Raw genomic sequence first — 25,938 nt, 5'->3', positions numbered from 1 at the left:
TCGGCGCCAGTGTATCTGGGTAAGGGGAATATAAACTTACCTATTATTATATGTTATATGCATCCGTTAACGTCTCTAGACAAGCCAACTCAGTTACACACACAACATAAAACATGTGAGATTCAATCCGCAATATAAACATGCGAGATTCAAGCCGCAACATAGACATTTGAATTTTTTCGCATCGAAAGGCGGAAACAACTTACGCCCCGTGTGGCCAAGGGTTCTAATTTTCAGCAGGGAAATCGTTGCAATGTTCTTTATTTTTTGCCCCTGTAAAGCTTTTTAAACCCACGCAGAAATAGAGCCTAAGATGAAAAGAATATGGGCACAATACCAAATAAGATGTATGTGTATTTTGTTCCATACAAGGAATCCGGAATACGTTTGCTGTTGTGCCTATAGTGTGATCAATTCCTCCAAGGTGGCTCGCGCCAAAGGGCTATTAATTTTTTACGCGGTATATAACAAATATACTGATCCAGAGGAATCCTGGAATTATCGCTTCTCGGCTATTTTAGCTGTGATCAAGTGTAGTGCCTGTTCTTCTCAGGGTGAAATCTGAGACGAAAACGATTCGTTTTCTCTATATTTCATTCGGATTTTTGAACACAGAGCACGGTAATGAAGCTTGCTTCTACTGCTCCGGGTTGTACTGGTCTTGCATTATCGCCAGGTTCGGCCCACATTCCACTTTGGTGGATATTAGTATACTAATAAATTATTCCAATACAACTGTATAAACAGAGTATCTGGTAATAAATTCCGCGAGACTAACCGCGATTTGTGTTCATATAGTTGAACTACTCGTGTTTAAGTAATGATCCGATCCTACCAAAACGCAACCAATAAAAATCATGTCCAACTACTAGTAGTAATAGAGAATTATATTTTGCCTTAATAGAGTCGCCAATCTCTGCCAAAAAAAGAATTAAAATATGGAAAAGTATTAGCATAGAGAAAACCAAGGTACACAAACACCTGCATCTCCAAACAATAAAATAATCAAATATATCTGGGTAAGGGGAATATAAACTTACCTATTATTATATGTTATATGCATCCGTTAACGTCTAACTAGACAAGCCAACTCAGTTACACACACAACATAAAACATGTGAGATTCAATCCGCAATATAAAATGCGAGATTCAAGCCGCAACATAGACATTTGAATATTTTCGCATCGAAAGGCGGAAACAACTTACGCCCCGTGTGGCCAAGGGTTCTAATTTTCAGCAGGGAAATCGTCGCAATGTTCTTTATTTTTTGCCCCTGTAAAGCTTTTTAAACCCACGCCGAAATAGAGCCTAAGATGAAAAGAATATGGACACAATACCAACTAAGATGTATGTGTATTTTGTTCCAAACACGGAATCCGGAATACGTTTGCTGTTGTGCCTATAGTGTGATCAATTCCTCCAAGGTGGCTCGCGCCAAAGGGCTATTAATTTTTTACGCGGTATAACAATTATACTGATCCAGAGGACTCCTGGAGTTATCGCTTCTCGGCTATTTTAGCTGTGATCACAAGTGTAGTACCTGTTCTTCTCAGGGTGTAATCTGAGACGGAAACGATTCGTTTCCTCTATATTTCATTCGGATTTTTGAACACAGAGCACGGTAATGAAGCTTGCTTCTACTGCTCCGGGTTGTCCTGGTCTTGCATTATCGCCAGGTTCGGCCCACATTCCACTTTGGTGGATATTAGTATACTAATAAATTTTTCCAATACAACTGTATAAACAGAGTATCTCGTAATAAATTCCGCGAGACTAACCGCGATTTGTGTTCATATAGTTGATGTTCGAACTACTCGTGTTTAAGTAATGATCCAATCCTACCAAAATGCAACCAATAAAAATCATGTCCAACTACTAGTAGTAATAGAGAATTATATTTTGCCTTAATAGAGTCGCCAATCTCTGCCAAAAAAAAGAATTAAAATATGGAAAAGTATTAGCATAGAGAAAACCAAGGTACACAAACACCTGCATCTCCGAACAATGAAATAATCAAATATATCTGAGAAGGGGAATATAAACTTACCTATTATTATATGTTATATACCTATTATTATATGTTATATGCATCCGTTAACGTCTAACTAGACAAGCCAACTCAGTTACACACACAACATAAACATGTGAGATTCAAAATGCAATATAAACATGCGAGATTCAAGCCGCAACATGGACATTTGAATTTTTTCGCATCGAAAGGCGGAAACAACTTACGTCCCGTGTGGCCAAGGGTTCTAATTTTCAGCAGGGAAATTGTTGCAATATTCTTTATTTTTTGCCCCTGTAAAGCCTTTTAAACCCACGCCGAAATAGAGCCTAAGATGAAAAGAATATGGGCACAATACCAACTAAGATGTATGTGTATTTTGTTCCATACAAGGAATCCGGAATACGTTTGCTATTGTGCCTATAGTGTGATCAATTCCTCCAAGGTGGCTCGCGCCAAAGGGCTATTAATTTTTTACGCGGTATAACAATTATACTGATCCAGAGGACTCCTGGAGTTATCGCTTCTCAGCTATTTTAGCTGTAATCAAGTGTAGTACCTGTTCCTCTCAGGGTGAAATCTGAGACGGAAACGATTCGTTTCCCTTTATATTTTCATTCGGATTTTTGAACACAGAGCACGGTAATAAAGCTTGCTTCTACTGCTCCGGGTTGTCCTGGTTTTGCATTACCGCCAGGTTCGGCCCACATTCCACTTTGGTGGATATTAGTATACTAATAAATTATTCCAATAGAGTATCTCGTAATAAATTCCGCGAGACTAACCGCGATTTGTGTTCATATAGTTGATGTTCGAACTACTCGTGTTTAAGTAATGATCCGATCCTACCAAAACGTAACCAATAAAAATCATGTCCAACTACTAGTAGTAATAGAGAATTATATTTTGCCTAAATAGAGTCGCCAATCTCTGCAAAAAAAAAGAATTAAAATATGGAAAAGTATTAGCATAGAGAAAACCAAGTTACACAAACACCTGCATCTCCGAACAATGAAATAATCAAATTTATCTGGGTAAGGGGAATATAAACTTACCTATTATTATATGTTATATGCTTCCCAAGCCAACTCAGTTACACACATAACATAAACATGTGAGATTCAAGCCGCAACATAGACATTTGAATTTTTACGCATCGAAAGGCGGAAACAACTTACGCTCCTTGTGACCAAGGGTTCTAATTTTCAGCAGGGAAATTGTTGCAATATTCTTTATTTTATGCCCCTGTAAAGCTTTTTAAACCCACGCTGAAATAGAGCCTAAGATGAAAAGAATATGGGCACAATACCAAATAAGATGTATGTGTATTTTGTTCCATACAAGGAATCCGGAATACGTTTGCTGTTGTGCCTATAGTGTGATCAATTCCTCCAAGGTGGCTCGCGCCAAAGGGCTATTAATTTTTTACGCGGTATATAACAAATATACTGATCCAGAGGAATCCTGGAATTATCGCTTCTCGGCTATTTTAGCTGTGATCAAGTGTAGTGCCTGTTCTTCTCAGGGTGAAATCTGAGACGAAAACGATTCGTTTTCGCTATATTTCATTCGGATTTTTGAACACAGAGCACGGTAATGAAGTTTGCTTCTACTGCTCCGGGTTGTACTGGTCTTGCATTATCGCCAGGTTCGGCCCACATTCCACTTTGGTGGATATTAGTATACTAATAAATTATTCCAATACAACTGTATAAACAGAGTATCTGGTAATAAATTCCGCGAGACTAACCGCGATTTGTGTTCATATAGTTGATGTTCATATAGTTGAACTACTCGTGTTTAAGTAATGATCCGATCCTACCAAAACGCAACCAATAAAAATCATGTCCAACTACTAGTAGTAATAGAGAATTATATTTTGCCTTAATAGAGTCGCCAATCTCTGCCAAAAAAAGAATTAAAATATGGAAAAGTATTAGCATAGAGAAAACCAAGGTACACAAACACCTGCATCTCCGAACAATAAAATAATCAAATATATCTGGGTAAGGGGAATATAAACTTACCTACTATTATATGTTATATGCATCCGTTAACGTCTAACTAGACAAGCCAACTCAGTTACACACACAACATAAAACATGTGAGATTCAATCCGCAATATAAAATGCGAGATTCAAGCCGCAACATAGACATTTGAATTTTTTCGCATCGAAAGGCGGAAACAACTTACGCCCCGTGTGGCCAAGGGTTCTAATTTTCAGCAGGGAAATCGTTGCAATGTTCTTTATTTTTTGCCCCTGTAAAGCTTTTTAAACCCACGCCGAAATAGAGCCTAAGATGAAAAGAATATGGACACAATACCAACTAAGATGTATGTGTATTTTGTTCCATACACGGAATCCGGAATACGTTTGCTGTTGTGCCTATAGTGTGATCAATTCCTCCAAGGTGGCTCGCGCCAAAGGGCTATTAATTTTTTACGCGGTATAACAATTATACTGATCCAGAGGACTCCTGGAGTTATCGCTTCTCGGCTATTTTAGCTGTGATCAAGTGTAGTACCTGTTCTTCTCAGGGTGTAATCTGAGACGGAAACGATTCGTTTCCTCTATATTTCATTCGGATTTTTGAACACAGAGCACGGTAATGAAGCTTGCTTCTACTGCTCCGGGTTGTCCTGGTCTTGCATTATCGCCAGGTTCGGCCCACATTCCACTTTGGTGGATATTAGTATACTAATAAATTATTCCAATACAACTGTATAAACAGAGTATCTCGTAATAAATTCCGCGAGACTAACCGCGATTTGTGTTCATATAGTTGATGTTCGAACTACTCGTGTTTAAGTAATGATCCAATCCTACCAAAACGCAACCAATAAAAATCATGTCCAACTACTAGTAGTAATAGAGAATTATATTTTGCCTTAATAGAGTCGCCAATCTCTGCCAAAAAAAAGAATTAAAATATGGAAAAGTATTAGCATAGAGAAAACCAAGGTACACTATGGTGGCCTATGAGTGCCACCCTAATAAATAAATAAAATAAGAATATTACGATAAAAAAAAACGATAAGTAAAATGAAAGCGAAAAGTAAAATGAAATTAAAAAGTAAAATGAAATTAAAAAGTAAAATGAAATTGAAAAGTAAAATGAAATTGAAAAGTAAAATGAAAACGAAAAGTAAATTGAAAACGAAAAGTAAAATGAAAACAAAAAGTAAAATGAAAACGAAAAGTAAATAAATGAAACGTAAAATGAAAGCAAAAAGTAAAATGAAAACAAAAAGTAAAATGAAAGCGAAAAGTAAAATGAAAACGAAAAGTAAAATGAAAACGAAAAGTAAAATGAAAACGAAAAGTAAAATGAAAACAAAAAGTAAAATGAAAACGAAAAGTAAAATGAAAACGAAAAGTAAAATGAAAACGAAAAGTAAAATGAAAACGAAAAGTAAAATGAAAACGAAAAGTAAAATGAAAACGAAAAGTAAAATGAAAACGAAAAGTAAAATGAAAACAAAAAGTAAAATGAAAACGAAAAGTAAAATGAAAACGAAAAGTAAAATGAAAACGAAAAGTAAAATGAAAACGAAAAGTAAAATGAAAACGAAAAGTAAAATGAAAACGAAAAGTAAAATGAAAACGAAAAGTAAAATGAAAACGAAAAGTAAAATGAAAAACTTCACGTGGCCGAGACGTGCCAGTGCCAACATAGAAATCTTAAAAATTCTATCAAAATTACTTTTTATTTACTCTGATTTCTATGGAATGTCTTCTTTCATTTTAAACCTTCGTACTTGTTGCTTTAACGTACCGGTAGTTGTTTATTTATTCCTTGTTATTAGCCAAATCAACCCAACAATGTTGTTGCAATTTGTCATAACTTTTAAATCTAACCAAACATTCGTTATGCGTAGGCCTAATATTAGGAGTAGAACCATAGTAGGCTATCCTAAACAAGTAGTAATATAGGTCAACGCTTTGTTAATTTTTATTAGGTGAATTTTTGGTCTTGGGTGAACAAGTAGATATACCAGCCTCAAAAGCCTCATGTAAACAATAGTTCGGATCAGGTACTAAAGTGGATATCATTGCTTCGCAGATGGCCGACTAGTATACTAAACTATTACGCTTTATCTATGCAATGTACATTGTAGGTACTGGTATGGTACAAGACTACTAGACATAGCAGATTTAGATATAAAGAAATAATGTCAACTTGAGGTTATTGTATTTTCTATGTTTTGATATGGTTTATACTTAGATGTTAGACATAATAATGTAACATGGGCAGTATAGGCCCACTTAAAGACAGAAATATGGAACTAGGAAAATTTATACTAATCCGTAACCCACCCTGACAGCATTAGGTTTAAAACTACGGAATGCTCAGATTTTTACTATGCACTAACCCCTATGCAAAAATTTTAACCATTTAATAATATGTTACCACAGCACAGGCCTAGTAAACTTGTTAAGTGCCATTGCTGACATCAGTGATGGATTGGCAAAATGACGTTGTGTTGACTGGTGCATTGCAAAACTATGTGAGACAATCCATTAAAAGATTAGAAATACTTGATTTTGTAAAGCGTGACTTTCCTCAGTACCCATGGAGTCTAAGAACTCTTTGTCGAAGATTGAAATTTTTTAACATCACTTATATTGATCCAGCAATTGCAATAAATGATGTAAAGTCAGCAGTAACCAAAGAACTTGATGGACCTGGAAAGTGTTTAGGATATCGCGCCATGCATCAGAAAGTAAGGAAACAGCACCATATGAATGTACCTAGGGACCTAGTATATGCAATCATGGTGGAGTTAGATCCCGATGGGCTGGAAGCAAGAACACCAGGGAAGAAAAGGTTAAAAAAGGGTCATTTTAGTAGCAAAGGACCTGACTGGGTACATTCACTTGACGGCCACTGTAAACTAATGGGATTTCAAAAAAGTACTTTTCCACTAGCTGTGTATGGTTGCATAGACACTGCTAGCCGAAATCTGCTGTGGCTTAAAATTTGGACCGACAATTGTGACCCCAAATTAATTGCTCGTTGGTACTTTGATTATATTTATGAGACAAAATGTATTGCATCATATATGAGGCTTGACAAAGGTACAGAAACTGGTATCATGGCCACAATGCATGCATTTCTTCGAAAATCTCATATTGATGTTACTGATGCGAGTGATACTGTTATTTATGGAAAATCAACTTCAAATCAGGTATGTTGCTAACTTAACATTTTTTATTAATGCTTAAACATACCAGTGTCCGGTACTTAATATGATTTGGTGAAATCAGTTTCAATGTGAGCATAAAACATGGGGTGCAGTCTAAATATGTTTTTTTAACAGTAGTGGTTGACACTCTGTAATTAATACAATGGCTTTGTTTGTAGATTGAAAGATGGTGGAAAGAGTTACATGAACGCCTGGAAAAGTATTTTAAACGCCAATTAATGTCTTTGAAAGATCTGGGTCATTACAATCCTGACATAGCTTTAGACAGGTAACATGACGCAATTAAATTTTGCATTGCAATAGCCAATGTAGGATATTCATTGGAAAATGCAAGCATGCCCACTGTCGAGTTACAGGAGGTATTGCAGTGTATAATTCAGATGTTCCTGACTGTGTTAGTTTAACCCATTAATCCACTGGGTTCAGGCTATATTTGCTAATTGCTTTGCCCAAGGATACAAATGACTAAGCCACCAGTGGGTTTCTGACCCTACAACCTTTCGGTTGAATTCTGGCACAACAGACTATATGCAGCTGGACGATGTAAGTAATAACATTTATTTGCATTTACCCAAAGTAGAGCTTACAAAAACATTATTATTTATGTTTGTTAACAGAGATATACTTGCATTTGTGTATATACCAGTGCTGGAAAAGGAAATGAAAGTATTCGTGGATAACTGGAATACACATAGAATAAGATATCAAAGGGGTACATATCTTCCCAACGGCATTCCCAATCATATTTACAATTTTCCGGAAAACTATGGTCTTGAAAAATGTGGTAAATTATATTGTTATTCTTGCTCTGGTGTTCAGTACTAATAATAGTGATTCTCCAGGCCAGCATATAACTGATTCACAGCTAAAGGAAGTTTGTGAGGTTTCTGGAGTTCTGGATGTGAGAACCGACTTCCTATTGTCATCCCAGCGAAAGACTTTACAAGAATATATTCCTAACCCTCATCTCCTATCGGCAAATGAATGTACAGATGCTTACTTGTTTTTGAGAAGAAAGCTTGTTTCTCAGCTTACTAAAGAACCTGTTATACCATAAATATGTTTGTTTTTTTGTTTAAGTCTAAATACCAGAAAACTAAATTAAATTACCACTGATTTTATTTCCAGTTTTGCTGAAATTTTCTCGCAGAAAATATTCATTAAAAATGCAACAGTGAGCCACCATTTGTGTATTTATAATAAAACTACACTGTCATAAGGTAAAAAGAACATTAGTTGAAAAATGAAAGGAACAAGAGAAATTGTAAAAGGCAAATATGTACCGGGTACACAATATAACAAAATGTAGGTGTAGGAAATCTATAAAAGAAATACCATATTATAATAGATTATAAAAATATATGTACGGGTATGTTATCAAATAGTTAGATTTGTGCACCTGATTGTGAAAAGAAATTAGCTGGCTTATACGTAAAACTGAAATGCTTTATTACCGGTACCTCAAGCGTTTTGACAATTCGCCTGCTATGTATAATATTGATTTGCAAGCTTATTCTTTTTCAAGATTATTAATAGATCCTTAATTTATTGTTCACTACATCTTTAAATCCAAAGCTTCACAATAATCATTGCACTCGTGTTGTGCAACGAAGGTAGAGATTGCTCGCTGTGCTAGATTCCCTGCACAAAACAATAAAGTTCCATCTTCGTTTACATGTTTAATGGAAGCAATCTCTGGGTCAGTGTACACAGTAGTATCTCCTTGAATGTCGGTTAAAAGCAGCTGCTGGGAAGAATGCTGAAAGCTGAAATGTGCTAAACATACTGCTTTTTTACATGCTGTCGTTTCTTTGTTTCCACATACAGTACCATCATTCGATGTATATTTTGTAAATTTTCCATGTATATATTCTTCCAAGGTAACAAATGTGTCCTCTTCGCCGTCTGTAATTTTTCCGAAGTATATTTTAGTATATGTCGGTATATATCCAAATTTGCCTTTAGTCAGATTTTGTACTGCTTTGGCAAGTTGGGAAGTAAAATTTGCTGCAAGCATGTGCATTTGCACGATCTTGCGGGTATGGCCTTCAGGGGTTTGGTTTATTTCATTAAGTGTGTCCAATGTTTCTGGCAAGTATTGCTTTAACACCCAAGTACCAGGCAACAGCTTGGAAGAAGATTGCACCTTATATGCCTTTCTAAAGCCTCCTTGGCTAAAACTTTCCTTTTCGACCCGAATAATTTCCTCAATTTCAGTACTCCACATCATGTCAGAAATGTGAAACTGAGATAGTTTAATTTTTGTACTGGTAGCGTCCATAACGTTTCCTAATTTCATCATTTCTACAACCGATAAACTTTTGGGGATTGGGTGTTCCCTTTTCACACTAAATTCCACAGAAATTTGTTGCGGCTGAAGATGGTCAGTTTTTCTTCTTTTAATTTGGGGCAAAGAGCTTGATACCACAAGTTTAAACTTAGAATTTTCTTTACAAGCTAGTTCAGTTGTGTTAGCAATTGCTCTAATATGTACGACATTGAAGTTTGGTAATTGATCAAGTAAACAGCATGATGGACCTTGCTCCCCAGCTAAAATGTCACAGGTCATATCATCATCTTCAAAGGAAAAATGAGCATTACATGCCTTTTTTATGTTTTTAATGCTCAATTCATCAAACAGAAATGGAACAAACTCGCGAGCTCCTATTTTTAAATATTTTTGAGCCTTGCCTGATACTTCAGGGCTGCATCTTTGAATGGTAATGCATTTCCTATCTAAAATTTGCGAGTCATTCTTACCGGTAACCTTACGTTCAGGTTTCTTTGTTCTTTTTTGTTTCATCTCCTCTTTAAATTTGTTCCACATATCAGCCATTTTTGTTGATAATATCTTGTTTCAAAGCGCGTGCAAAGATTTAAAATGAAAGAAGACCTGCCATAGAAATACTACATGTAAGATTTTTGTGATGTCTATGTTGGCACTGGCACGTCTCGTCCACGTGAAGTTTTTCATTTTACTTTTCGCTTTCATTTTACTTTTCGTTTTCATTTTACTTCTCGTTTTCATTTTACTTTTCGTTTTCATTTTACTTTTCGTTTTCATTTTACTTTTCGTTTTCATTTTACTTTTCGTTTTCATTTAACTTTTCGTTTTCGTTTTACCTTTCGTTTTGAATTTACTTTTCGTTTCATTTTACGTTTCGTTTTCATTTTCATTTTCATTTTACGTTTCGTTTTCATTTTCATTTTACGTTTCGTTTTCATTTTCATTTTACTTTTCATTTTACTTTTCATTTTCATTTTACTTTTCAATTTCATTTTACTTTTCAATTTCATTTTACTTTTCAATTTCATTTTACTTTTTAATTTCATTTTACTTTTCGCTTTCATTTTACTTATCGTTTTTTTATCGTAATATTCTTATTTTTTTATTTATTAGGGTGGCACTCATAGGCCACCATAGTACACAAACACCTGCATCTCCGAACAATGAAATAATCAAATATATCTGAGAAGGGGAATATAAACTTACCTATTATTATATGTTATATGCATCCGTTAACGTCTAACTAGACAAGCCAACTCAGTTACACACACAACATAAACATGTGAGATTCAAAATGCAATATGAACATGCGAGATTCAAGCGCAACATGGACATTTGAATTTTTTCGCATCGAAAGGCGGAAACAACTTACGCCCCGTGTGGCCAAGGGTTCTAATTTTCAGCAGGGAAATTGTTGCAATATTCTTTATTTTTTGCCCCTGTAAAGCCTTTTAAACCCACGCCGAAATAGAGCCTAAGATGAAAAGAATATGGGCACAATACCAACTAAGATGTATGTGTATTTTGTTCCATACAAGGAATCCGGAATACGTTTGCTATTGTGCCTATAGTGTGATCAATTCCTCCAAGGTGGCTCGCGCCAAAGGGCTATTAATTTTTTACGCGGTATAACAATTATACTGATCCAGAGGACTCCTGGGGTTATCGCTTCTCGGCTATTTTAGCTGTGATCAAGTGTAGTACCTGTTCTTCTCAGCGTGTAATCTGAGACGGAAACGATTCGTTTCCTCTATATTTCATTCGGATTTTTGAACACAGAGCACGGTAATGAAGCTTGCTTCTACTGCTCCGGGTTGTCCTGGTTTTGCATTATCGCCAGGTTCGGCCCACATTCCACTTTGGTGGATATTAGTATACTAATGAATTATTCCAATACAACTGTATAAACAGAGTATTTGGTAATAAATTCCGCGAGACTAACCGCGATTTGTGTTCATATAGTTGATGTTCATATACTACTCGTGTTTAAGTAATGATCCGATCCTACCAAAACGTAACCAATAAAAATCATGTCCAACTACTAGTAGTAATAGAGAATTATATTTTGCCTTAATAGAGTCGCCAATCTCTGCCAAAAAAAGAATTAAAATATGGAAAAGTATTAGCATAGAGAAAACCAAGGTACACAAACACCTGCATCTCCGAACAATAAAATAATCAAATATATCTGTGTAAGGGGAATATAAACTTACCTATTATTATATGTTATATGCATCCGTTAACGTCTCTAGACAATCCAACTCAGTTACACACACAACATAAAACATGTGAGATTTAATCCGCAATATAAAATGCGAGATTCAAGCCGCAACATAGACATTTGAATTTTTTCGCATCGAAAGGCGGAAACAACTTACGCCCCGTGTGGCCAAGGGTTCTAATTTTCAGCAGGGAAATCGTTGCAATGTTCTTTATTTTTTGCCCCTGTAAAGCTTTTTAAACCCACGCAGAAATAGAGCCTAAGATGAAAAGAATATGGGCACAACACCAAATAAGATGTATGTGTATTTTGTTCCATACAAGGAATCCGGAATACGTTTGCTGTTGTGCCTATAGTGTGATCAATTCCTCCAAGGTGGCTCGCGCCAAAGGGCTATTAATTTTTTACGCGGTATATAACAAATATACTGATCCAGAGGAATCCTGGAATTATCGCTTCTCGGCTATTTTAGCTGTGATCAAGTGTAGTGCCTGTTCTTCTCAGGGTGAAATCTGAGACGAAAACGATTCGTTTTCTCTATATTTCATTCGGATTTTTGAACACAGAGCACGGTAATGAAGCTTGCTTCTACTGCTCCGGGTTGTACTGGTCTTGCATTATCGCCAGGTTCGGCCCACATTCCACTTTGGTGGATATTAGTATACTAATAAATTATTCCAATACAACTGTATAAACAGAGTATCTGGTAATAAATTCCGCGAGACTAACCGCGATTTGTGTTCATATAGTTGAACTACTCGTGTTTAAGTAATGATCCGATCCTACCAAAACGCAACCAATAAAAATCATGTCCAACTACTAGTAGTAATAGAGAATTATATTTTGCCTTAATAGAGTCGCCAATCTCTGCCAAAAAAAAGAATTAAAATATGGAAAAGTATTAGCATAGAGAAAACCAAGGTACACAAACACCTGCATCTCCAAACAATAAAATAATCAAATATATCTGGGTAAGGGGAATATAAACTTACCTATTATTATATGTTATATGCATCCGTTAACGTCTAACTAGACAAGCCAACTCAGTTACACACACAACATAAAACATGTGAGATTCAATCCGCAATATAAAATGCGAGATTCAAGCCGCAACATAGACATTTGAATATTTTCGCATCGAAAGGCGGAAACAACTTACGCCCCGTGTGGCCAAGGGTTCTAATTTTCAGCAGGGAAATCGTTGCAATTTTCTTTATTTTTTGCCCCTGTAAAGCTTTTTAAACCCACGCCGAAATAGAGCCTAAGATGAAAAGAATATGGACACAATACCAACTAAGATGTATGTGTATTTTGTTCCAAACACGGAATCCGGAATACGTTTGCTGTTGTGCCTATAGTGTGATCAATTCCTCCAAGGTGGCTCGCGCCAAAGGGCTATTAATTTTTTACGCGGTATAACAATTATACTGATCCAGAGGACTCCTGGAGTTATCGCTTCTCGGCTATTTTAGCTGTGATCAAGTGTAGTACCTGTTCTTCTCAGGGTGTAATCTGAGACGGAAACGATTCGTTTCCTCTATATTTCATTCGGATTTTTGAACACAGAGCACGGTAATGAAGCTTGCTTCTACTGCTCCGGGTTGTCCTGGTCTTGCATTATCGCCAGGTTCGGCCCACATTCCACTTTGGTGGATATTAGTATACTAATAAATTTTTCCAATACAACTGTATAAACAGAGTATCTCGTAATAAATTCCGCGAGACTAACCGCGATTTGTGTTCATATAGTTGATGTTCGAACTACTCGTGTTTAAGTAATGATCCAATCCTACCAAAACGCAACCAATAAAAATCATGTCCAACTACTAGTAGTAATAGAGAATTATATTTTGCCTTAATAGAGTCGCCAATCTCTGCCAAAAAAAGAATTAAAATATGGAAAAGTATTAGCATAGAGAAAACCAAGGTACACAAACACCTGCATCTCCGAACAATGAAATAATCAAATATATCTGAGAAGGGGAATATAAACTTACCTATTATTATATGTTATATGCATCCGTTAACGTCTAACTAGACAAGCCAACTCAGTTACACACACAACATAAACATGTGAGATTCAAAATGCAATATAAACATGCGAGATTCAAGCCGCAACATGGACATTTGAATTTTTTCGCATCGAAAGGCGGAAACAACTTACGCCCCGTGTGGCCAAGGGTTCTAATTTTCAGCAGGGAAATTGTTGCAATATTCTTTATTTTTTGCCCCTGTAAAGCCTTTTAAACCCACGCCGAAATAGAGCCTAAGATGAAAAGAATATGGGCACAATACCAACTAAGATGTATGTGTATTTTGTTCCATACAAGGAATCCGGAATACGTTTGCTATTGTGCCTATAGTGTGATCAATTCCTCCAAGGTGGCTCGCGCCAAAGGGCTATTAATTTTTTACGCGGTATAACAATTATACTGATCCAGAGGACTCCTGGAGTTATCGCTTCTCAGCTATTTTAGCTGTAATCAAGTGTAGTACCTGTTCCTCTCAGGGTGAAATCTGAGACGGAAACGATTCGTTTCCCTTTATATTTTCATTCGGATTTTTGAACACAGAGCACGGTAATGAAGCTTGCTTCTACTGCTCCGGGTTGTCCTGGTTTTGCATTACCGCCAGGTTCGGCCCACATTCCACTTTGGTGGATATTAGTATACTAATAAATTATTCCAATACAACTGTATAAACAGAGTATCTCGTAATAAATTCCGCGAGACTAACCGCGATTTGTGTTCATATAGTTGATGTTCGAACTACTCGTGTTTAAGTAATGATCCGATCCTACCAAAACGTAACCAATAAAAATCATGTCCAACTACTAGTAGTAATAGAGAATTATATTTTGCCTAAATAGAGTCGCCAATCTCTGCAAAAAAAAAAGAATTAAAATATGGAAAAGTATTAGCATAGAGAAAACCAAGTTACACAAACACCTGCATCTCCGAACAATGAAATAATCAAATTTATCTGGGTAAGGGGAATATAAACTTACCTATTATTATATGTTATATGCTTCCCAAGCCAACTCAGTTACACACACAACATAAACATGTGAGATTCAAGCCGCAACATAGACATTTGAACTTTTACGCATCGAAAGGCGGAAACAACTTACGCTCCTTGTGGCCAAGGGTTCTAATTTTCAGCAGGGAAATTGTTGCAATATTCTTTATTTTATGCCCCTGTAAAGCTTTTTAAACCCACGCTGAAATAGAGCCTAAGATGAAAAGAATATGGGCACAATACCAAATAAGATGTATGTGTATTTTGTTCCATACAAGGAATCCGGAATACGTTTGCTGTTGTGCCTATAGTGTGATCAATTCCTCCAAGGTGGCTCGCGCCAAAGGGCTATTAATTTTTTACGCGGTACATAACAAATATACTGATCCAGAGGAATCCTGGAATTATCGCTTCTCGGCTATTTTAGCTGTGATCAAGTGTAGTGCCTGTTCTTCTCAGGGTGAAATCTGAGACGAAAACGATTCGTTTTCTCTATATTTCATTCGGATTTTTGAACACAGAGCACGGTAATGAAGTTTGCTTCTACTGCTCCGGGTTGTACTGGTCTTGCATTATCGCCAGGTTCGGCCCACATTCCACTTTGGTGGATATTAGTATACTAATAAATTATTCCAATACAACTGTATAAACAGAGTATCTGGTAATAAATTCCGCGAGACTAACCGCGATTTGTGTTCATATAGTTGATGTTCATATAGTTGAACTACTCGTGTTTAAGTAATGATCCGATCCTACCAAAACGCAACCAATAAAAATCATGTCCAACTACTAGTAGTAATAGAGAATTATATTTTGCTTTAATAGAGTCGCCAATCTCTGCCAAAAAAAGAACTAAAATATGGAAAAGTATTAGCATAGAGAAAACCAAGGTACACAAACACCTGCATCTCCGAACAATAAAATAATCAAATATATCTGGGTAAGGGGAATATAAACTTACCTATTATTATATGTTATATGCATCCGTTAACGTCTCTAGACAAGCCAACTCAGTTACACACACAACATAAAACATGTGAGATTCAATCCGCAATATAAAATGCGAGATTCAAGCCGCAACATAGACATTTGAATTTTTTCGCATCGAAAGGCGGAAACAACTTACGCCCCGTGTGGCCAAGGGTTCTAATTTTCAGCAGGGAAATCGTTGCAATGTTCTTTATTTTTTGCCCCTGTAAAGCTTTTTAAACCCACGCAGAAATAGAGCCTAAGATGAAAAGAATATGGGCACAATACCAAATAAGATGTATGTGTATTTTGTTCCATACAAGGAATCCGGAATACGTTTGCTGTTGTGCCTATAGTGTGATCAATTCCTCCAAGGTGGCTCGCGCCAAAGGGCTATTAATTTTTTACGCGGTATATAACAAATATACTGATCCAGAGGAATCCTGGAATTATCGCTTCTCGGCTATTTTAGCTGTGATCAAGTGTAGTGCCTGTTCTTCTCAGGGTGAAATCTGAGACGAAAACGATTCGTTTTCTCTATATTTCATTCGGATTTTTGAACACAGAGCACGGTAATGAAGCTTGCTTCTACTGCTCCGGGTTGTACTGGTCTTGCATTATCGCCAGGTTCGGCCCACATTCCACTTTGGTGGATATTAGTATACTAATAAATTATTCCAATACAACTGTATAAACAGAGTATCTGGTAATAAATTCCGCGAGACTAACCGCGATTTGTGTTCATATAGTTGAACTACTCGTGTTTAAGTAATGATCCGATCCTACCAAAACGCAACCAATAAAAATCATGTCCAACTACTAGTAGTAATAGAGAATTATATTTTGCCTTAATAGAGTCGCCAATCTCTGCCAAAAAAAGAATTAAAATATGGAAAAGTAATAGCATAGAGAAAACCAAGGTACACAAACACCTGCATCTCCGAACAATAAAATAATCAAATATATCTGGGTAAGGGAAATATAAACTTACCTATTATTATATGTTATATGCATCCGTTAACGTCTAACTAGACAAGCCAACTCAGTTACACACACAACATAAAACATGTGAGATTCAATCCGCAATATAAAATGCGAGATTCAAGCCGCAACATAGACATTTGAATTTTTTCGCATCGAAAGGCGGAAACAACTTACGCCCCGTGTGGCCAAGGGTTCTAATTTTCAGCAGGGAAATCGTTGCAATGTTCTTTATTTTTTGCCCCTGTAAAGCTTTTTAAACCCACGCCGAAATAGAGCCTAAGATGAAAAGAATATGGACACAATACCAACTAAGATGTATGTGTATTTTGTTCCATACACGGAATCCGGAATACGTTTGCTGTTGTGCCTATAGTGTGATCAATTCCTCCAAGGTGGCTCGCGCCAAAGGGCTATTAATTTTTTACGCGGTATAACAATTATACTGATCCAGAGGACTCCTGGAGTTATCGCTTCTCGGCTATTTTAGCTGTGATCAAGTGTAGTACCTGTTCTTCTCAGGGTGTAATCTGAGACGGAAACGATTCGTTTCCTCTATATTTCATTCGGATTTTTGAACACAGAGCACGGTAATGAAGCTTGCTTCTACTGCTCCGGGTTGTCCTGGTCTTGCATTATCGCCAGGTTCGGCCCACATTCCACTTTGGTGGATATTAGTAAACTAATAAATTATTCCAATACAACTGTATAAACAGAGTAGTATACTAATAAATTATTCCAATACAACTGTATAAACAGAGTATCTCGTAATAAATTCCGCGAGACTAACCGCGATTTGTGTTCATATAGTTGATGTTCGAACTACTCGTGTTTAAGTAATGATCCAATCCTACCAAAACGCAACCAATAAAAATCATGTCCAACTACTAGTAGTAATAGAGAATTATATTTTGCCTTAATAGAGTCGCCAATCTCTGCCAAAAAAAAGAATTAAAATATGGAAAAGTATTAGCATAGAGAAAACCAAGGTACACAAACACCTGCATCTCCGAACAATGAAATAATCAAATATATCTGAGAAGGGGAATATAAACTTACCTATTATTATATGTTATATGCATCCGTTAACGTCTAACTAGACAAGCCAACTCAGTTACACACTCAACATAAACATGTGAGATTCAAAATGCAATATAAACATGCGAGATTCAAGCCGCAACATGGACATTTGAATTTTTTCGCATCGAAAGGCGGAAACAACTTACGCCCCGTGTGGCCAAGGGTTCTAATTTTCAGCAGGGAAATTGTTGCAATATTCTTTATTTTTTGCCCCTGTAAAGCCTTTGAAACCCACGCCGAAATAGAGCCTAAGATGAAAAGAATATGGGCACAATACCAACTAAGATGTATGTGTATTTTGTTCCATACAAGGAATCCGGAATACGTTTGCTATTGTGCCTATAATAGTGTGATCAATTCCTCCAAGGTGGCTCGCGCCAAAGGGCTATTAATTTTTTACGCGGTATAACAATTATACTGATCCAGAGGACTCCTGGAGTTATCGCTTCTCAGCTATTTTAGCTGTAATCAAGTGTAGTACCTGTTCCTCTCAGGGTGAAATCTGAGACGGAAACGATTCGTTTCCCTTTATATTTCATTCGGATTTTTGAACACAGAGCACGGTAATGAAGCTTGCTTCTACTGCTCCGGGTTGTCCTGGTTTTGCATTACCGCCAGGTTCGGCCCACATTCCACTTTGGTGGATATTAGTATACTAATAAATTATTCCAATACAACTGTATAAACAGAGTATCTCGTAATAAATTCCGCGAGACTAACCGCGATTTGTGTTCATATAGTTGATGTTCGAACTACTCGTGTTTAAGTAATGATCCGATCCTACCAAAACGTAACCAATAAAAATCATGTCCAACTACTAGTAGTAATAGAGAATTATATTTTGCCTAAATAGAGTCGCCAATCTCTGCAAAAAAAAGAATTAAAATATGGAAAAGTATTAGCATAGAGAAAACCAAGTTACACAAACACCTGCATCTCCGAACAATGAAATAATCAAATTTATCTGGGTAAGGGGAATATAAACTTACCTATTATTATATGTTATATGCTTCCCAAGCCAACTCAGTTACACACACAACATAAACATGTGAGATTCAAGCCGCAACATAGACATTTGAATTTTTACGCATCGAAAGGCGGAAACAACTTACGCTCCTTGTGACCAAGGGTTCTAATTTTCAGCAGGGAAATTGTTGCAATATTCTTTATTTTATGCCCCTGTAAAGCTTTTTAAACCCACGCTGAAATAGAGCCTAAGATGAAAAGAATATGGGCACAATACCAAATAAGATGTATGTGTATTTTGTTCCATACAAGGAATCCGGAATACGTTTGCTGTTGTGCCTATAGTGTGATCAATTCCTCCAAGGTGGCTCGCGCCAAAGGGCTATTAATTTTTTACGCGGTATATAACAAATATACTGATCCAGAGGAATCCTGGAATTATCGCTTCTCGGCTATTTTAGCTGTGATCAAGTGTAGTGCCTGTTCTTCTCAGGGTGAAATCTGAGACGAAAACGATTCGTTTTCTCTATATTTCATTCGGATTTTTGAACACAGAGCACGGTAATGAAGTTTGCTTCTACTGCTCCGGGTTGTACTGGTCTTGCATTATCGCCAGGTTCGGCCCACATTCCACTTTGGTGGATATTAGTATACTAATAAATTATTCCAATACAACTGTATAAACAGAGTATCTGGTAATAAATTCCGCGAGACTAACCGCGATTTGTGTTCATATAGTTGATGTTCATATAGTTGAACTACTCGTGTTAAGTAATGATCCGATCCTACCAAAACGCAACCAATAAAAATCATGTCTAACTACTAGTAGTAATAGAGAATTATATTTTGCCTTAATAGAGTCGCCAATCTCTGCCAAAAAAAGAATTAAAATATGGAAAAGTATTAGCATAGAGAAAACCAAGTTGGTACACAAACACCTGCATCTCCGAACAATAAAATAATCAAATATATCTGGGTAAGGGGAATATAAACTTACCTATTATTATATGTTATATGCATCCGTTAACGTCTAACTAGACAAGCCAACTCAGTTACACACACAACATAAAACATGTGAGATTCAATCCGCAATATAAAATGCGAGATTCAAGCCGCAACATAGACATTTGAATTTTTTCGCATCGAAAGGCGGAAACAACTTACGCCCCGTGTGGCCAAGGGTTCTAATTTTCAGCAGGGAAATCGTTGCAATGTTCTTTATTTTTTGCCCCTGTAAAGCTTTTTAAACCCACGCCGAAATAGAGCCTAAGATGAAAAGAATATGGACACAATACCAACTAAGATGTATGTGTATTTTGTTCCATACACGGAATCCGGAATACGTTTGCTGTTGTGCCTATAGTGTGATCAATTCCTCCAAGGTGGCTCGCGCCAAAGGGCTATTAATTTTTTACGCGGTATAACAATTATACTGATCCAGAGGACTCCTGGAGTTATCGCTTCTCGGCTATTTTAGCTGTGATCAAGTGTAGTACCTGTTCTTCTCAGGGTGTAATCTGAGACGGAAACGATTCGTTTCCTCTATATTTCATTCGGATTTTTGAACACAGAGCACGGTAATGAAGCTTGCTTCTACTGCTCCGGGTTGTCCTGGTCTTGCATTATCGCCAGATTCGGCCCACATTCCACTTTGGTGGATATTAGTATACTAATAAATTATTCCAATACAACTGTATAAACAGAGTATCTCGTAATAAATTCCGCGAGACTAACCGCGATTTGTGTTCATATAGTTGATGTTCGAACTACTCGTGTTTAAGTAATGATCCAATCCTACCAAAACGCAACCAATAAAAATCATGTCCAACTACTAGTAGTAATAGAGAATTATATTTTGCCTTAATAGAGTCGCCAATCTCTGCCAAAAAAAAGAATTAAAATATGGAAAAGTATTAGCATAGAGAAAACCAAGGTACACAAACACCTGCATCTCCGAACAATGAAATAATCAAATATATCTGAGAAGGGGAATATAAACTTACCTATTATTATATGTTATATGCATCCGTTAACGTCTAACTAGACAAGCCAACTCAGTTACACACACAACATAAACATGCGAGATTCAAGCCGCAACATGGACATTTGAATTTTTTCGCATCGAAAGGCGGAAACAACTTACGCCCCGTGTGGCCAAGGGTTCTAATTTTCAGCAGGGAAATTGTTGCAATATTCTTTATTTTTTGCCCCTGTAAAGCCTTTTAAACCCACGCCGAAATAGAGCCTAAGATGAAAAGAATATGGGCACAATACCAACTAAGATGTATGTGTATTTTGTTCCATACAAGGAATCCGGAATACGTTTGCTATTGTGCCTATAGTGTGATCAATTCCTCCAAGGTGGCTCGCGCCAAAGGGCTATTAATTTTTTACGCGGTATAACAGTTATACTGATCCAGAGGACTCCTGGGGTTATCGCTTCTCGGCTATTTTAGCTGTGATCAAGTGTAGTACCTGTTCTTCTCAGCCTGTAATCTGAGACGGAAACGATTCGTTTCCTCTATATTTCATTCGGATTTTTGAACACAGAGCACGGTAATGAAGCTTGCTTCTACTGCTCCGGGTTGTCCTGGTTTTGCATTATCGCCAGGTTCGGCCCACATTCCACTTTGGTGGATATTAGTATACTAATGAATTATTCCAATACAACTGTATAAACAGAGTATTTGGTAATAAATTCCGCGAGACTAACCGCGATTTGTGTTCATATAGTTGATGTTCATATAGTTGTACTACTCGTGTTTAAGTAATGATCCGATCCTACCAAAACGTAACCAATAAAAATCATGTCCAACTACTAGTAGTAATAGAGAATTATATTTTGCCTAAATAGGGTCGCCAATCTCTGAAAAAAAAGAATTAAAATATGGAAAAGTATTAGCATAGAGAAAATCAAGTTACACAAACACCTGCATCTCCGAACAATGAAATAATCAAATTTATCTGGGTAAGGGGAATATAAACTTACCTATTATTATATGTTATATGCATCCGTTAACGTCTAACTAGACAAGCCAACTCAGTTACACACACAACATAAACATGTGAGATTCAAAATGCAATATGAACATGCGAGATTCAAGCGCAACATGGACATTTGAATTTTTTCGCATCGAAAGGCGGAAACAACTTACGCCCCGTGTGGCCAAGGGTTCTAATTTTCAGCAGGGAAATTGTTGCAATATTCTTTATTTTTTGCCCCTGTAAAGCCTTTTAAACCCACGCCGAAATAGAGCCTAAGATGAAAAGAATATGGGCACAATACCAACTAAGATGTATGTGTATTTTGTTCCATACAAGGAATCCGGAATACGTTTGCTATTGTGCCTATAGTGTGATCAATTCCTCCAAGGTGGCTCGCGCCAAAGGGCTATTAATTTTTTACGCGGTATAACAATTATACTGATCCAGAGGACTCCTGGGGTTATCGCTTCTCGGCTATTTTAGCTGTGATCAAGTGTAGTACCTGTTCTTCTCAGCGTGTAATCTGAGACGGAAACGATTCGTTTCCTCTATATTTCATTCGGATTTTTGAACACAGAGCACGGTAATGAAGCTTGCTTCTACTGCTCCGGGTTGTCCTGGTTTTGCATTATCGCCAGGTTCGGCCCACATTCCACTTTGGTGGATATTAGTATACTAATGAATTATTCCAATACAACTGTATAAACAGAGTATTTGGTAATAAATTCCGCGAGACTAACCGCGATTTGTGTTCATATAGTTGATGTTCATATACTACTCGTGTTTAAGTAATGATCCGATCCTACCAAAACGTAACCAATAAAAATCATGTCCAACTACTAGTAGTAATAGAGAATTATATTTTGCCTTAATAGAGTCGCCAATCTCTGCCAAAAAAAGAATTAAAATATGGAAAAGTATTAGCATAGAGAAAACCAAGGTACACAAACACCTGCATCTCCGAACAATAAAATAATCAAATATATCTGTGTAAGGGGAATATAAACTTACCTATTATTATATGTTATATGCATCCGTTAACGTCTCTAGACAAGCCAACTCAGTTACACACACAACATAAAACATGTGAGATTTAATCCGCAATATAAAATGCGAGATTCAAGCCGCAACATAGACATTTGAATTTTTTCGCATCGAAAGGCGGAAACAACTTACGCCCCGTGTGGCCAAGGGTTCTAATTTTCAGCAGGGAAATCGTTGCAATGTTCTTTATTTTTTGCCCCTGTAAAGCTTTTTAAACCCACGCAGAAATAGAGCCTAAGATGAAAAGAATATGGGCACAACACCAAATAAGATGTATGTGTATTTTGTTCCATACAAGGAATCCGGAATACGTTTGCTGTTGTGCCTATAGTGTGATCAATTCCTCCAAGGTGGCTCGCGCCAAAGGGCTATTAATTTTTTACGCGGTATATAACAAATATACTGATCCAGAGGAATCCTGGAATTATCGCTTCTCGGCTATTTTAGCTGTGATCAAGTGTAGTGCCTGTTCTTCTCAGGGTGAAATCTGAGACGAAAACGATTCGTTTTCTCTATATTTCATTCGGATTTTTGAACACAGAGCACGGTAATGAAGCTTGCTTCTACTGCTCCGGGTTGTACTGGTCTTGCATTATCGCCAGGTTCGGCCCACATTCCACTTTGGTGGATATTAGTATACTAATAAATTATTCCAATACAACTGTATAAACAGAGTATCTGGTAATAAATTCCGCGAGACTAACCGCGATTTGTGTTCATATAGTTGAACTACTCGTGTTTAAGTAATGATCCGATCCTACCAAAACGCAACCAATAAAAATCATGTCCAACTACTAGTAGTAATAGAGAATTATATTTTGCCTTAATAGAGTCGCCAATCTCTGCCAAAAAAAAGAATTAAAATATGGAAAAGTATTAGCATAGAGAAAACCAAGGTACACAAACACCTGCATCTCCAAACAATAAAATAATCAAATATATCTGGGTAAGGGGAATATAAACTTACCTATTATTATATGTTATATGCATCCGTTAACGTCTAACTAGACAAGCCAACTCAGTTACACACACAACATAAAACATGTGAGATTCAATCCGCAATATAAAATGCGAGATTCAAGCCGCAACATAGACATTTGAATATTTTCGCATCGAAAGGCGGAAACAACTTACGCCCCGTGTGGCCAAGGGTTCTAATTTTCAGCAGGGAAATCGTTGCAATTTTCTTTATTTTTTGCCCTGTAAAGCTTTTTAAACCCACGCCGAAATAGAGCCTAAGATGAAAAGAATATGGACACAATACCAACTAAGATGTATGTGTATTTTGTTCCAAACACGGAATCCGGAATACGTTTGCTGTTGTGCCTATAGTGTGATCAATTCCTCCAAGGTGGCTCGCGCCAAAGGGCTATTAATTTTTTACGCGGTATAACAATTATACTGATCCAGAGGACTCCTGGAGTTATCGCTTCTCGGCTATTTTAGCTGTGATCAAGTGTAGTACCTGTTCTTCTCAGGGTGTAATCTGAGACGGAAACGATTCGTTTCCTCTATATTTCATTCGGATTTTTGAACACAGAGCACGGTAATGAAGCTTGCTTCTACTGCTCCGGGTTGTCCTGGTCTTGCATTATCGCCAGGTTCGGCCCACATTCCACTTTGGTGGATATTAGTATACTAATAAATTTTTCCAATACAACTGTATAAACAGAGTATCTCGTAATAAATTCCGCGAGACTAACCGCGATTTGTGTTCATATAGTTGATGTTCGAACTACTCGTGTTTAAGTAATGATCCAATCCTACCAAAACGCAACCAATAAAAATCATGTCCAACTACTAGTAGTAATAGAGAATTATATTTTGCCTTAATAGAGTCGCCAATCTCTGCCAAAAAAGAATTAAAATATGGAAAAGTATTAGCATAGAGAAAACCAAGGTACACAAACACCTGCATCTCCGAACAATGAAATAATCAAATATATCTGAGAAGGGGAATATAAACTTACCTATTATTATATGTTATATGCATCCGTTAACGTCTAACTAGACAAGCCAACTCAGTTACACACACAACATAAACATGTGAGATTCAAAATGCAATATAAACATGCGAGATTCAAGCCGCAACATGGACATTTGAATTTTTTCGCATCGAAAGGCGGAAACAACTTACGCCCCGTGTGGCCAAGGGTTCTAATTTTCAGCAGGGAAATTGTTGCAATATTCTTTATTTTTTGCCCCTGTAAAGCCTTTTAAACCCACGCCGAAATAGAGCCTAAGATGAAAAGAATATGGGCACAATACCAACTAAGATGTATGTGTATTTTGTTCCATACAAGGAATCCGGAATACGTTTGCTATTGTGCCTATAGTGTGATCAATTCCTCCAAGGTGGCTCGCGCCAAAGGGCTATTAATTTTTTACGCGGTATAACAATTATACTGATCCAGAGGACTCCTGGAGTTATCGCTTCTCAGCTATTTTAGCTGTAATCAAGTGTAGTACCTGTTCCTCTCAGGGTGAAATCTGAGACGGAAACGATTCGTTTCCCTTTATATTTTCATTCGGATTTTTGAACACAGAGCACGGTAATGAAGCTTGCTTCTACTGCTCCGGGTTGTCCTGGTTTTGCATTACCGCCAGGTTCGGCCCACATTCCACTTTGGTGGATATTAGTATACTAATAAATTATTCCAATACAACTGTATAAACAGAGTATCTCGTAATAAATTCCGCGAGACTAACCGCGATTTGTGTTCATATAGTTGATGTTCGAACTACTCGTGTTTAAGTAATGATCCGATCCTACCAAAACGTAACCAATAAAAATCATGTCCAACTACTAGTAGTAATAGAGAATTATATTTTGCCTAAATAGAGTCGCCAATCTCTGCAAAAAAAAAAGAATTAAAATATGGAAAAGTATTAGCATAGAGAAAACCAAGTTACACAAACACCTGCATCTCCGAACAATGAAATAATCAAATTTATCTGGGTAAGGGGAATATAAACTTACCTATTATTATATGTTATATGCTTCCCAAGCCAACTCAGTTACACACACAACATAAACATGTGAGATTCAAGCCGCAACATAGACATTTGAATTTTTACGCATCGAAAGGCGGAAACAACTTACGCTCCTTGTGGCCAAGGGTTCTAATTTTCAGCAGGGAAATTGTTGCAATATTCTTTATTTTATGCC

General features: G+C 36.9%; 2 protein-coding genes and 20 non-coding genes across 23 annotated transcripts; 21 read left to right on the top strand and 1 right to left on the bottom strand.

The window, feature by feature from the left end:
• The first annotated feature begins 500 nt into the window (after positions 1-500).
• Positions 501-692, top strand: LOC149723459 (U2 spliceosomal RNA). Its single transcript, XR_016386962.1, has one exon. It is a non-coding gene; the product is annotated as a U2 spliceosomal RNA (small nuclear RNA).
• Positions 693-1,499: 807 nt separating this feature from the next.
• LOC149723458 (U2 spliceosomal RNA) lies at positions 1,500-1,693 on the top strand. Its single transcript, XR_016386968.1, has one exon. It is a non-coding gene; the product is annotated as a U2 spliceosomal RNA (small nuclear RNA).
• An 835-nt stretch (positions 1,694-2,528) lies between these two features.
• On the top strand, positions 2,529-2,722 carry LOC149723457 (U2 spliceosomal RNA). Its single transcript, XR_016386983.1, has one exon. It is a non-coding gene; the product is annotated as a U2 spliceosomal RNA (small nuclear RNA).
• A 759-nt stretch (positions 2,723-3,481) lies between these two features.
• Positions 3,482-3,673, top strand: LOC149723456 (U2 spliceosomal RNA). The gene has a single exon (XR_016386978.1). It is a non-coding gene; the product is annotated as a U2 spliceosomal RNA (small nuclear RNA).
• Positions 3,674-4,495: 822 nt separating this feature from the next.
• Positions 4,496-4,687, top strand: LOC149723455 (U2 spliceosomal RNA). Its single transcript, XR_016386952.1, has one exon. It is a non-coding gene; the product is annotated as a U2 spliceosomal RNA (small nuclear RNA).
• Positions 4,688-5,405: 718 nt separating this feature from the next.
• Positions 5,406-8,401, top strand: LOC149723454 (uncharacterized). The gene is made up of 4 exons (XM_089893583.1): positions 5,406-7,200; positions 7,377-7,486; positions 7,836-8,002; positions 8,061-8,401. The coding sequence occupies exons 1-4, from the start codon at positions 6,472-6,474 to the stop codon at positions 8,273-8,275; spliced, it is 1,221 nt and encodes a 406-aa protein (XP_089749709.1). The 5' UTR covers positions 5,406-6,471; the 3' UTR covers positions 8,276-8,401.
• Positions 8,394-10,639, bottom strand: LOC149723453 (myosin heavy chain kinase B-like). 2 transcript variants are annotated; one of them, XM_089893581.1, is made up of 2 exons: positions 9,979-10,639; positions 8,394-9,795 (listed from the first exon to the last, which is right to left on the bottom strand). In XM_089893581.1, exons 1-2 carry the CDS (start codon positions 10,052-10,054, stop codon positions 8,774-8,776), a joined length of 1,098 nt encoding a protein of 365 aa, XP_089749707.1. In that variant the 5' UTR covers positions 10,055-10,639; the 3' UTR covers positions 8,394-8,773. The 2 variants fall into 2 exon arrangements, with proteins under 2 accessions (XP_089749707.1, XP_089749708.1); XM_089893582.1 differs by having other exon boundaries at positions 9,991-10,639.
• A 530-nt stretch (positions 10,640-11,169) lies between these two features.
• Positions 11,170-11,361, top strand: LOC149723452 (U2 spliceosomal RNA). Its single transcript, XR_016386977.1, has one exon. It is a non-coding gene; the product is annotated as a U2 spliceosomal RNA (small nuclear RNA).
• Positions 11,362-12,177: 816 nt separating this feature from the next.
• LOC149723451 (U2 spliceosomal RNA) lies at positions 12,178-12,369 on the top strand. Its single transcript, XR_016386961.1, has one exon. It is a non-coding gene; the product is annotated as a U2 spliceosomal RNA (small nuclear RNA).
• Positions 12,370-13,177: 808 nt separating this feature from the next.
• Positions 13,178-13,369, top strand: LOC149723450 (U2 spliceosomal RNA). Its single transcript, XR_016386951.1, has one exon. It is a non-coding gene; the product is annotated as a U2 spliceosomal RNA (small nuclear RNA).
• Positions 13,370-14,182: 813 nt separating this feature from the next.
• LOC149723449 (U2 spliceosomal RNA) lies at positions 14,183-14,376 on the top strand. The gene has a single exon (XR_016386982.1). It is a non-coding gene; the product is annotated as a U2 spliceosomal RNA (small nuclear RNA).
• Positions 14,377-15,150: 774 nt separating this feature from the next.
• On the top strand, positions 15,151-15,342 carry LOC149723448 (U2 spliceosomal RNA). Its single transcript, XR_016386972.1, has one exon. It is a non-coding gene; the product is annotated as a U2 spliceosomal RNA (small nuclear RNA).
• An 822-nt stretch (positions 15,343-16,164) lies between these two features.
• Positions 16,165-16,356, top strand: LOC149723447 (U2 spliceosomal RNA). Its single transcript, XR_016386960.1, has one exon. It is a non-coding gene; the product is annotated as a U2 spliceosomal RNA (small nuclear RNA).
• Positions 16,357-17,163: 807 nt separating this feature from the next.
• On the top strand, positions 17,164-17,355 carry LOC149723446 (U2 spliceosomal RNA). Its single transcript, XR_016386950.1, has one exon. It is a non-coding gene; the product is annotated as a U2 spliceosomal RNA (small nuclear RNA).
• Positions 17,356-18,215: 860 nt separating this feature from the next.
• LOC149723445 (U2 spliceosomal RNA) lies at positions 18,216-18,408 on the top strand. The gene has a single exon (XR_016386974.1). It is a non-coding gene; the product is annotated as a U2 spliceosomal RNA (small nuclear RNA).
• Positions 18,409-19,180: 772 nt separating this feature from the next.
• On the top strand, positions 19,181-19,372 carry LOC149723444 (U2 spliceosomal RNA). Its single transcript, XR_016386971.1, has one exon. It is a non-coding gene; the product is annotated as a U2 spliceosomal RNA (small nuclear RNA).
• An 824-nt stretch (positions 19,373-20,196) lies between these two features.
• Positions 20,197-20,388, top strand: LOC149723443 (U2 spliceosomal RNA). The gene has a single exon (XR_016386954.1). It is a non-coding gene; the product is annotated as a U2 spliceosomal RNA (small nuclear RNA).
• Positions 20,389-21,175: 787 nt separating this feature from the next.
• Positions 21,176-21,367, top strand: LOC149723442 (U2 spliceosomal RNA). Its single transcript, XR_016386946.1, has one exon. It is a non-coding gene; the product is annotated as a U2 spliceosomal RNA (small nuclear RNA).
• An 820-nt stretch (positions 21,368-22,187) lies between these two features.
• On the top strand, positions 22,188-22,379 carry LOC149723441 (U2 spliceosomal RNA). The gene has a single exon (XR_016386966.1). It is a non-coding gene; the product is annotated as a U2 spliceosomal RNA (small nuclear RNA).
• An 816-nt stretch (positions 22,380-23,195) lies between these two features.
• LOC149723440 (U2 spliceosomal RNA) lies at positions 23,196-23,387 on the top strand. Its single transcript, XR_016386959.1, has one exon. It is a non-coding gene; the product is annotated as a U2 spliceosomal RNA (small nuclear RNA).
• An 807-nt stretch (positions 23,388-24,194) lies between these two features.
• Positions 24,195-24,386, top strand: LOC149723439 (U2 spliceosomal RNA). The gene has a single exon (XR_016386949.1). It is a non-coding gene; the product is annotated as a U2 spliceosomal RNA (small nuclear RNA).
• An 812-nt stretch (positions 24,387-25,198) lies between these two features.
• Positions 25,199-25,392, top strand: LOC149723438 (U2 spliceosomal RNA). Its single transcript, XR_016386980.1, has one exon. It is a non-coding gene; the product is annotated as a U2 spliceosomal RNA (small nuclear RNA).
• The last annotated feature ends 546 nt before the right edge of the window (positions 25,393-25,938 follow it).

Source organism: Ciona robusta, unplaced genomic scaffold (genome assembly GCF_009617815.1).
Source record: "Ciona robusta unplaced genomic scaffold, ASM961781v2 AP042749.1".
Lineage (NCBI taxonomy): Eukaryota > Metazoa > Chordata > Ascidiacea > Phlebobranchia > Cionidae > Ciona > Ciona robusta.
The sequence above is the reverse complement of the archived record's forward strand: the minus strand, read 5'-3'. Positions and strand labels throughout refer to the sequence as shown.

Bases quoted from the DNA above. Each gene is read 5' to 3' on its own strand.
- LOC149723454 (XM_089893583.1), top strand. From the start codon at position 6,472: ATGGATTGGCAAAATGACGTTGTGTTGACTGGTGCATTGCAAAACTAT. The intron at 7,487-7,835 runs GTAACATGACGC...GTTTGTTAACAG, and splicing joins CCTGACATAGCTTTAGACAG to AGATATACTTGCATTTGTGT. The intron at 8,003-8,060 runs GTAAATTATATT...GTGATTCTCCAG, and splicing joins CTATGGTCTTGAAAAATGTG to GCCAGCATATAACTGATTCA.
- LOC149723453 (XM_089893581.1), bottom strand. From the start codon at position 10,054: ATGGCTGATATGTGGAACAAATTTAAAGAGGAGATGAAACAAAAAAGA. The intron at 9,796-9,978 runs GTAAGAATGACT...TTTCCTTTGAAG, and splicing joins ACCTGAACGTAAGGTTACCG to ATGATGATATGACCTGTGAC.